At 45.0% G+C, this 11318-nt stretch overlaps 1 protein-coding gene and 1 non-coding gene across 2 annotated transcripts; both read left to right on the top strand.

Moving 5' to 3' along the window:
- Positions 1-2206: 2206 nt before the first annotated feature.
- Positions 2207-9738, top strand: LOC128093810 (helicase domino-like). Its single transcript, XM_052711604.1, has 6 exons — positions 2207-2423; positions 3110-3219; positions 3286-3947; positions 5997-6168; positions 6229-6382; positions 7556-9738. Exons 2-6 carry the CDS (start codon positions 3121-3123, stop codon positions 9643-9645), a joined length of 3177 nt encoding a protein of 1058 aa, XP_052567564.1. The 5' UTR covers positions 2207-2423; positions 3110-3120; the 3' UTR covers positions 9646-9738.
- On the top strand, positions 7377-7479 carry LOC120421412 (small nucleolar RNA Me28S-Am2589). Its single transcript, XR_005605978.1, has one exon. It is a non-coding gene; the product is annotated as a small nucleolar RNA Me28S-Am2589 (small nucleolar RNA).
- Positions 9739-11318: the final 1580 nt, after the last annotated feature.

Raw genomic sequence — 11318 nt, 5'->3', positions numbered from 1 at the left:
TCTCACCAACGTATATATCACCCTGCTGTCATTGAGGGGGACGCTTTGTTATGATTCGTTTTTCTTCACCGAATGTACATGGCGCTTTGTTCATGTTGCTTTTTTTTCGTCACGAGGTTCATGTAGTCTTTTGTTTGACAGGTTGACAGGGCTATATAAACAGGGACTGCTGATGGCAGAGATTTTGTTTATGTTACTTTATTTAAAATCATGATTAAACAGACTTTACTGAAGTAACTTTTGCTCATTTTTGGTGGAGAGGTAGCTTATTAGGAGTACTTTTAGAATATGCAATAACCCAGAAAGTGTCAAAATGTACATGATGCCTTTTGAAATGTTACCGTCGACTTGATCGTTCATATTCAATAAAACATTATTTCCGTCATTATATTTAAGAAAAACAAACATAACTTCTTTTGGAATCACCAACGTCTATATCACCCTTTGTTATGATTCGTTTTTCTTCGCCGAATGTACATGGCGCTTTTTGCAAGTGGAGGGAGCGCTTTGTTATGATTCGCTTTTCGTCGGCAAATGTACATGGCGTCTTTTTCATGATGCTTTTTTTTCGTCGCAAGGTTCATGTAGTCTTTTATTTGACAGGTTGACAGGGCTATATAAACAGACACTGCTGATGCCAGAGATTTTGTTTATGTTACTTTATTTAAAATCATTATTAAACAGACTTTACTGAAGTAACTTTTGCTCATTTTTGGTGGAGAGGTAGCTTATTAGGAGTACTTTCAGAATATTCAATAACCCAGAAAGTGTCAACATGTACATGATGCCTTTTGAAATGTTGCCGTCGAATTAGTGCTGTTCGCTACTCCCACATATTGCATGAAATTTTTGCTTGTATGCAACCGGAACAAACCACCATAATTCTCTGTACATTCATTCATTCGGTCCTGTCTAAAAAATTTTGAAAAAAGGCTCGGCTTTCTGGGGACCTCAAACTTCATGCTTCCCCTTGAGTTGAACCAGCGCAGTCATTTTTGTCAATTTTTGTAGGTCGATTTGATAAATTTTGCTTCTGACGTTTCTTCAATGACGTTTATCATTTTGATAAATTTATTTTGTCAAATTGATAAATGAAAATGAAATTATTAAAATTGATGAAATCAAAAAATGGTTGCCATCCGATTATTTTATTTATCGAATTGGGTACTAAAGCCCTGTGTCAATTTTTCTATACAACGGTAAAAAAACACGATTAAAAACCATTTCTGATCACTTTTTTTCATTTTAATGCAAAAAAAAAATATTGACAGGACCGAGGACAAGACAACATTTTTTCGATGGATCAACTATAGTCACCTTTGAACGAGCTGTCAAGTAGGAACTTTTCTGTCAAGAAGGACCGCGAGGTTAATTTTTCCAAATTGGGTATTAAAGCCATATGTCAATTTTTATGTACAACGGTAAAAAACACGATGAAAAACCATTTCTGATCACTTTTTTTTCATTTTAACGCAATTTTTTTTTTGACAAGACAACATGTCAAGTAGGAGCTTTTCTGTCAAGAAGGACCGCGAGGTTAATTTTTCAAAATTGATTTAAAAATCAATTTTAAACTTTTTGTGGTCGTACAAAGGGTCATTGTACACAGAAAAATAAGCTTTATCGCTGTAATCAATAATATCACCAATCTAAGCTTCATTTTAGGACCCAATTGATTTAAAAATCAATTTTAAACTTTTTGTGGTCGTACAAAGGGTCATTGTACTCAGAAAAAATAAGCTTTATCGCTGTAAACAATAATATCAGCAATCTTAGCTTCATTTTAGGACCCAATTGATGGCAGAAATTTATCGAATTGATAAATCTTTTACATGCGCGTTAAAATGTGGTTAAATTTTATTAATTTCAAGGAAAAATTGCATTTAAGAAACTTAACTGCAAAATTCAACTTTTTGTAGGCTTGATGCGCTCTTCCAAGTCAACTTTTGCTCGAAACTCAAAACTCGCCAAAGCCTGATTTTTGTGAGCTCGTTTTCTGAAAGACCTCTGTTAGAACTCTGCTAGAATCCTGCTAGAAGGTCTTGACTGGGAAAAAGCAAAACATTTGTTGTTTCGCGGATTGCCTACTTGTCGGCTCATTTTCATGTAGCGCGGATTGCCTACTCGCAGGCGTTTTTCTTCGTCCCATACTTTTCGGATTGCCCGCATGGTGGCGCGATCGACTTCCTCCTTTTTTGTCCTGTCTCTTTCGCCCGTTCGTGTTCTGTCGTCTCTGTTCAACCATTCTCTTTTCCGGCAGCCACAAAGAAGGAAGCATTTTTGCGAGTTCGCGTCCGAAAAAGGCCAATTTCTGCCCGCGATCGCGTCCCAAAACCGGCCGGAACCGTTGCGCCCGCCGACCCGCGTGTGTGCGATGACCGTTTTACGTTCCGTGCGAGCATCCAATTCGCTAGCCGGTTGAGGTAAATTTAATTTTTTTCTGCTGCTGCTGAGGGGCGACTCCCAATTTCAAGATGGCGGCGGCTGCGAGCAAAAGCAGCAGCATTTCGGCAAGCGCTTGGTTTGGGTGGCTGCTCTAGACGGAACGGGGCAAGGCCAGCTTGATTTGCGAGTGCGAATTATTGATGCTGAATTTAAGTTTGCGGAAATTGCTAGTGTGTTGTTCGGTTTTGTGAAGTGTGCTTTTGGTTGTAACTTTTTTTTCGAGGTTGTGAAGTTTAAATTTGCTGACGAAATTTTAAATTGTTCAGTGAAATTTTAAATTTTGATGTAAGTTTATCAAAGCAATCATTTTAAACATTCTGAAAATTCAGCAAAAAGGAAAAACTTTGGAAAATTACCAAAAAATCCATCAAAGTAGTCTTTAACGAATGTTCAAAACCGTTTGACAGTTCGATTTGGGCGGCAAAATTTTGTTTACAAACGATCCCGCACCGGCGATCAAGGTGGCCTCCCTCCGTATAACTGTTTCAAGTGATGATAATTTTCTACTTTTTGGACTGAATATTTTGCGGCTCTATTTTTGAGCTGCAATTTATCCCAAGATTACAATCGAGGCATTTGTCTGATTATTTAATTTGCGCCTTGCTCTCAAGCAGCGATTCGTGAGGTACGGATTTGATTAAATTTGTTTTGTTTCCCCTTGCAGATGATTAAAAAATGAATGAAGGTGATTCAGCGGGAGGGCAAAGAGGTCGTAACCTAGCCCTTCCTGCTGGGACTGACCGAAGAATATCGAGCATCAGCAGTGCAGGCCATGTAAGTCATGTAAGAGAATGATTTCAATTGCACAGATTTTTCATTGTTGTCCTCTTCTGTTTCCAGTTGCCCACCACCTCACCAATGTCCCGTTCGCCAGCCGACGACAGACAGCAACAGTTCCAGAATCTACAGCAGCAGCAGCATCAGCAGCAAATGCTCACAAGCCCAATACAGAACAAAACGATCCACCAGCAGCAACAGTTTGTCAGCACGGTCAATCTGATTCCGGGGGCGGCCACGGTCGGCACCGGAATCACCGTCGGCTATCAGCAGCAGCAACATTTGGTGGCCACCAACAGTGGCGCAACAAACATTTTAGTCAGTGGTGTGAACAATGACTCCGCAAGTACAATTCTCGTCCCGGCCGGGCCAGGAACACAGCAAAACAATTCAATCGCGGGCTCCGCAAGTGGAATTCTAGTGCCAAACGTGAACGTCGTAGTCGCGGCGACCAGTGCAAGTGGGGGCAGTGTTTTCGGTGGCCACAGTGCCGGAGGGAACATATACATTCAGACGGGCCAGCCCAGTGGTAGTGCAGTGATATCGGTTGTGCCGTCGGGGCCGGTTGGATCGGTGCCCGGTTCGCCAACGACGCCGCGTAAGCGGATAAAGCTCGAGCAGCAGCAATCTGCCGGTCCGGTCGTCGAAGTGGAACATGACATTGCCACGCTCAAGAAATTGATTCTCGAGCACAAGTATATGAGATTAAGGAACATTAAGGAAAAGTGAGTATTGGAGGGGTGGGGTAGGACGGGTGGGAGGGATGTTTTGCAAACTTAAGTATGAATTTGAATACGTAGCTAAAGAGCATGCTCAGGAGGACGAATTCCGATCCGTGGTCAACGCCAGGCGTAGAAGACTGAAAACAAGAAAAATGCCTCTGGAAAGACGTTCCTGCCTGGTTCATCTGGAAGCTGAACACAACGCCCACCGCTCCTGTAACAGAAACTAGTACCCTTCCGAGGTCGTCGCCAGCAAATCCTGATTCTTCTACGAAACAACGCGTTGACCTACGCGAGTTCGCCGTCCAGTTATCTGGAACATGCTGACTGCTTAGCCCCCCTTAACCGCAAGTTATAGGAAGAGTGGAATAGGGACAACCCACCGGCTCCTCCAGGGCGTCTGGTAGACACGAAACGACATCTGAAGAATCCATGAAGGTGTATGGATGACCCGGGGTCCTCCTAACTACAAGTTACACGAAGAGGAGTGGCATATGAATAATCCCTCCGGGCATCCGAGACCCCTGGAAGAGGTCGCATAAGGGGCAAATCTCCATCCCATTGAATCAACTCGAGACGAGACAAGACTTGCTGCCAACTACAAACAAACAATCGACAGAATTGAATTTTAAGTGAATTTCCTGCCACAAGTCAAGCTAGTTTTCCTATCTCGCTTCGCTAGGGTGATTTTAGCAGATTGCATGCCGTTACGGAGCCGTTGTCGAAAAAAAAAAACTCCAAGAGGAGCATCTTCTCAGCAACAAGTTCATCCCGCTGGTGGAGAACAACAACAACAATGGTAACCCAGCCGGGATAGAAGGCGCCTCACCGGTTCCAGTGGCCAAAAAACCACCACCTCTGGTGGTAAAGAATACGAGCTACGCCAAGCTGAAGAGTGTCATGTTGTCGTGCACAGTCAGGCCAAGTTACAAGCTGACTCCGTTTGGGATCAAATTGCTGTGTTCCTCCGAGGAGCGTTTCGAGACCGCGCGGGCCCACTTGATTGCGAACAAAGTGGCGTACTATGCCCACGAGAAACGAAGCGAGCGGCAACTTCGCGTCGTTGTGAGAGGACTTCCACCGGCTTCACCCGAATACGTCAAGAAGAATCTCAAGGAATCGCACAACCTGGATGCTGTGGAGATGCACGCCATCAAGAGAAAGGCCGTACATTGTTACGTTCCCCAAGGGGTACACCAACCTAAAGCAGCCGAGTGAAATCAAGCGCTTGAAAGCATTCCATATCCGGTGGGAAGCTTGCTGGAACAAGCGCCCGAACGTAACCCTGTGCTGAAATTGCTTGCACCTGGACAATAATGGAACCAGAAACTGTCACCTCAAAGCCAAGTACAACGGCTGTGGGCCGAGTCGAGTGTGCCAAACGCTCTGTAGCCCACAAGGCATTTTTGCAACTCACGATATTTGAGATTCTTCAGTATCGGACTTCAGTGATTTTTTGTTTGTAGTGCTTTTCAGTTACGGAATTTGACAAAGTTGTATATGAAGAACTTGTAGAACACACCAAATCGTACAACTTTGCTAAACATAGTGTTGATTTTTGATGAATACAAAAAGTTATAATCAAAAATGCGTTAGGCAAACGAAAGCATCGCGAACCATCGGTCCTGAGGTCTGAAATCTTCTTGTAACTTTTTGCCTATGAATTTTACAGCTATATAATGTTCTGAAGAAATGTTGCTGTTGGTGAGTTCTACAAGTGCTTCGAACACCATTTTGTCGAATACCGTAACTGAAAAGCACTACAAAAGAAAAATGCGTCGCGATGGTTGACATTCCTGTCGGACTTAAGTTAGAAAAAAAAATGTTATTCTACATTCTCTATTTATTATTTCACCATGATGAAGCAAATACTTATTTCCTGATAGGCTTTGAGGTCCTGTTTTAGGAACTCGTTGCCTTTCGCCGGATGACAATCGAGGCATTTGTCTGATCTTTTCGCAACTTGCCCAATTAAACTTTCTAACCCATACTAGGTGCAACTACTAACTCTTTGCTTCGTTTTCTCTCCTCGTTCTTCCCCCCTCCTGACAGGTACTCTGAACATGTAGCAGAACTGTTTTTTCTCCAGTCCGGTGGAAGTATGATGGAATATCCTGTATGGAGAAAGAAGCCACATACTCCAGCATTCGTGAACTTTATGCGTACATATAAGCTAGAGCCCCTATCGTCCAACCTGGAGGAAGCGGGGGAAATATTGAAGCAGGTAAGGAGTGACCGATTTCTTATTTTCCCGATTGAAATTAACTCACCGATCTTGTTCCAGCAATCGAACCGATCGCTCGCACTCGCCGGTGCCGTTGCGACGACGACGACGAGCCTACCGCAGGGGGCCGAAATTAAGATACCGGGCGTCGGAGCAACTCCCGTAGCCGTGTCGACGCAACTACCGGCCGCCGTGGCTCAGCTGAGTCAGCAAGGTACGGCCCCTTTCCACCAACGGTTTTGTTTTTTTTTTTCGTTTGAAGCGTTCCGTAATCATCCTTCTTTCCGGCCACTTTTTCACCACCACCACACACTCATGAATCTAATTTTGAGTTTGCACACGATCACACATACACACTCACACATTTTTATTTGTTCACTCCAAGATAGTGTGTTTATCCTGTAAATACTACAAAACAAAAGCACATCATCCTCCAGATCATGCTCGCGCAACACCGTGTTCAATTGGCTTAGCCGCGTTCGATGCAAGGGCAAATTAGCAAGCGATTCAAATTTACAAGATAAACATTGCGGCCAGCATAAAACTAGGGGCAAAACCCGTAACGTACATCTCTCTTCACCTCTCACCCACCACTCTGTTTTCTCTCCGGCTTCTGTCTTTTTTTTTTCTTTTCTCTTTTCTCCACCCCCGCCAACCGTTGCCATAATCATAGGTCACGTACCCGGAAGGCCTCAGGGAGGTCGCCACGGGATGGTCTTTGGCCAGATTAGCGTGCCACCGCCCGTGGTCGGAAGCTCCGCCGTACCTCTGGTGCCAGGTTCGCGTCCCCGTCGTGTTCCAATCTCTCTTACCTTTTTACCTATCTATCTCTCTCTCTCTCTTTTTCTGACTTGATAAGTGCCAATCCAGAAAAGTTTGAAGAAACATGATTCTTTTGTTGCTTCTATTGTTTGCCTCTGTTCGGCGCGCGATGCTTTATGCTTCATTTCAGTCTCTCTCTCTGTTCTATCAATCAGCCGTGTTTCTTGTGAAAACTTGTGTTTTTGAACGCTTTTCAGGATGAATGTTGATAGTGCATTGGGCTATTTGTGTTTTCATTTGTTCTCATTGTTCTCATCTTCAACCTTTTAAGTTTAATCGTGATTCTATTTGTGCATGCAACTATTACCACCTCATCTCATCTTCTCATAGGTCGTTACTTAAGTTCTAGTGGCGCTTCACCGTAACCGTAGTTTTAACCCCAACCCCCCAACATGATGAACTTCTCGACTGATAGCCTTGCAAGTCTCGTTCTGAGACGTGCGAAGCTTTTTCCAAGGATGACATCCGAGGCATTTGTCTGATTCAATGTGTAGACTCTCGGAACCCCGCTCACTCACTCAACCAGCTTCTAACACTTTCTTCTTCCCCACCCCCCACTTCGCAGGCGGCACCCCAATCATTCCGGAAACGATCGGCATCGGTGGCGGCGTCGGAGGAGGCTCCGGCGGAATCACGACGATCGACCGGAAGAGGCACACCATTCCCACCACTACCGGCAGCGGTGCCAATTCGCCTGCGACGGCGGCGGCCACCGTGACGGCAGCATCGAGCGGCGAGCTTTCTGCGACCATCAGCGCCGCCAGCAGCACCAGTAGCGGATCAGCTGCAGCAGTGACGACCGCGGCCGCGACTTCGGCAGCTGGTAGTGGGGGAAGTCTCCAGCAGCAGAATGGTACGAGCTCGAATAGCACGACGGCCGGTGGCAACGGTCAGGATCAGTACACGAACAAGGCCAAGCAGGAAGTGTACGTGATGCAGCGGGTACAGGAACTGCAGAAGGAGGGCATGTGGAGCGAGCGGAGACTGCCCAAGGTGCAGGAACCGCCGCGGCCAAAGGCCCACTGGGACTACCTGCTGGAGGAGATGGTCTGGCTGGCGGCGGATTTCGCCCAGGAGCGAAAGTGGAAGAAGGCTGCGGCGAAAAAGTGCGCCCGCATGGTCCAGAAACACTTCCAGGACAAGGCGATGGCCGCGCAGCGTGCGGAAAAGGCGCAGGAACTGCAGCTGAAGCGAATCGCCGCGTTCGTCGCCAAAGAGATCAAAACCTTCTGGGGCAACGTGGAAAAGCTGGTCGAGTACAAGCAGCAAACCAAGCTGGACGAGAAGCGCAAAAAGGCGCTCGATCAGCAGCTGAGCTTCATTGTCGATCAGACGGAAAAGTATTCCCAGCAGCTGGTCGAAGGCATGAACAAGACGACCCCAGCGGCGGCGACCGCCACGACGAGCAAAGCCAACAGCTTACAGTCCAGCCGGATATCTTCCCCGACGCCCAAGAACACCGCCTCCGACGACGAGTTCAAGCCGGACAGTGAAAACTCGGACGACGACGAAGAAACGATCGCCAAGGCTGAGGCCGAAGCGACCGGGACCAACGAGGAGGTGGCCGCCCTGCAGAAAGAGTCCGAGATGGATTTGGACGACTTTTTGAAGCATCTGCCCAAGGACTACCTCGAGAATCGGGACAAGATTGTGCTCTCGGATCCGGACGATTCGGAAAAGGAAAGCGAGAGCAACGACAAGGACTTTACCGCCGATGAGGACAGCGCCGACGAGGAGGACACCATCATGGAGCAGGAAAGCAAGGAAAAGAACCAAGATCACAAGAAGGAAATCGACGAGTTGAATGCCGAAAATGAGATGAGCATCGAAGAGTTGATGGCTAAATACAACGCGCCGCCACCGCCGCAGGCGAAGAAGAAGGTCGTCGAAAAGATGGAGGTGGACTCGGATGACGACCCGGACGAGAAGGAGGGGGAGGAGTCGACGGAAACGGAGCAAGATTCCGACGATGAGCCCACGACCTCCGAGGACGAAGAAATGGACGACACTGGCAAAGATGAGGAAGACGTCGGCCTGAAGAACCTGCTGGACGACGAGATGGCCAACAAGAGTCAGAGCGAAAAGGACGAAATGCTGAACGACGCGGCCGCGATTGCGGAGAGCATTCAACCGAAGGGAAACACGCTCTCGTCGACGAGCGTCGTGACGCCGATTCCGTTCCTGCTGAAGCACACGCTGCGCGAGTACCAGCACATTGGGTTGGACTGGCTCGTGACGATGCACGACCGGAAGCTGAACGGAATCCTGGCGGACGAAATGGGACTGGGCAAGACGATTCAAACCATTTCGCTGTTGGCCCACCTGGCGTGCGTTAAAGCGAACTGGGGACCGCATCTGATCATCGTGCCGTCGTCCGTGATGCTCAACTGGGAGATGGAGTTCAAGAAGTGGTGCCCGGGCTTTAAGATTCTCACGTACTACGGCTCGCAGAAGGAGCGCAAGCTGAAGCGGACCGGCTGGACCAAGGTGAACGCGTTCCACGTGTGCATCACCTCGTACAAGCTGGTCATCCAGGACCACCAGAGCTTCCGGCGCAAAAAGTGGAAGTACCTGATCCTGGACGAGGCGCAGAACATCAAGAACTTCAAGTCCCAGCGGTGGCAGCTGCTGCTGAACTTCCAGACGGAACAGTGAGTATGGTGTAACGAACTTCGAACCCTCGGGTTTGTTTGTAACAGGTCACAAACGTAAATTTTTCTCAGAGCAAATCAAGATTTGTAACATTTTTTTGGAGAGCTTAAAACTTCTAGCGATTTGTTTTACAATCCACAAAGTTATAAAAAGTTATTGAAGTTCAAATTTTTGAAATTTTGATATTTGAAAGCAAAAGTATAATTTTAAAAATAAAATAAAATAAAAATAATAACTATAAAAGTATAGGAATTAAAACATAAAACTCCAAAGTTTTAATTGGACGTTCAAAAAATTAATAAATCTAAAATTGATTTGATTTTTTTTCTGCAAAAAAAAATATATTTTTTAAGGATTTCAAATTCCAAAATTAAAAAAAAAGTTATGAATTAAAAAAATTTATCTATAATTTGGACATTTTATCTATAAAAAAGAACCCTGGTGCTCTAAATTTCTAAAATAAAACATATTAAATAAACGAAAATTAAAAAAAAAAAACTAGAAATGTGAAAATAAACCTCTTCAGCCCAAATGCTATTTAATGTGATTTATGCGATTTTTTTTAGATCCCTTTAACATTAAAAATTATAGGTTTCGAAAATTAAAAAAATGTTTTTAAAAATACTAATTTCAAAAACTTTTAAAATTTCCGGAATTCAATAATAAATTTGATTTCAAAATCTAACATTTGCAAAAATGCGAAAATAATAAGGAATTATAGAAATTCAAAAATTTCATTTTGAATTTAAAAAAAAAAGCAAAAAAAATATACAGTTCAGACTCGATTTTCCGAAGCCTCAATTATCTGAAGTTTCGATTATCCGAAGGTTTGTCCTTCAATCGAATCATGAAAAAAATCGTATTTTTTATTTTCTTACTTTTAAAATCAAATCCGATTTACGTGACCCCAATTTTGTCAAATCTGAATATTTGATTGCCTTTTAAAGTAAAAGATGCATTTTTGCCTTCCTCACTGAGGTAAGGCTATAATCCTGCTCTAAAAATGAACTTCGTATAAAAACGTCGTAGACCCACCTTCATGTATACAGAGTCCGTTTCGCGGTGCCTGTCCGTCGGGACGCATTTTTTTTTTTTTTCGCGTTCCGGTTGCGTCGATCGTCGTCGGTGTGTATTTCGGGTGAGTGCGTGCGCGTGAGTGTGAAGGTGCGGCTAGCTCTGGTTGTCACGATGACAGCAGAGCTGAGCCAGTCCGTTTCGCGGTGCCTGTCCGTCGGGACGCATTTTTTTTTTTTTTCGCGTTCCGGTTGCGTCGATCGTCGTCGGTGTGTATTTCGGGTGAGTGCGTGCGCGTGTGTGTGAAGGTGCGGCTAGCTCTGGTTGTCACGATGACAGCAGAGCTGAGCCAGTCCGTTTCGCGGTGCCTGTCCGTCGGGACGCATTTTTTTTTTCGCGTTCCGGTTTCGTCGATCGTCGTCAGTGTGTTTTTCTCGTTAGTGATGTATTTGATACACATCACAGCCGGGTTTCTTTGTTCTATGATTTGTAATTGTTTTACGGGATGATTCGTTTTAAATTGCGTTAGCCAAATATAAATTATCATACAATTCGACTATTCGTTTTTCGCGAATCGTGGCGACAAATCTTGTTTCAACGTGATTGTTCAAGTCCTTCAGATAACATCATAACTTATCAGTCATTTATTGGTCGCTCATATT

The sequence above is a fragment of the Culex pipiens genome, unplaced genomic scaffold, assembly GCF_016801865.2.
Source record: "Culex pipiens pallens isolate TS unplaced genomic scaffold, TS_CPP_V2 Cpp_Un0268, whole genome shotgun sequence".
Lineage (NCBI taxonomy): Eukaryota > Metazoa > Arthropoda > Insecta > Diptera > Culicidae > Culex > Culex pipiens.
The sequence above is the reverse complement of the archived record's forward strand: the minus strand, read 5'-3'. Positions and strand labels throughout refer to the sequence as shown.

Excerpts from the sequence above, each read along its gene's own strand:
- LOC128093810 (XM_052711604.1), top strand. The coding sequence starts at position 3,121 with ATGAATGAAGGTGATTCAGCGGGAGGGCAAAGAGGTCGTAACCTAGCC. Across the intron at positions 3,220-3,285 it reads GCATCAGCAGTGCAGGCCAT|TTGCCCACCACCTCACCAAT; the intron begins GTAAGTCATGTA and ends TTCTGTTTCCAG. Across the intron at positions 6,169-6,228 it reads CGGGGGAAATATTGAAGCAG|CAATCGAACCGATCGCTCGC; the intron begins GTAAGGAGTGAC and ends ATCTTGTTCCAG.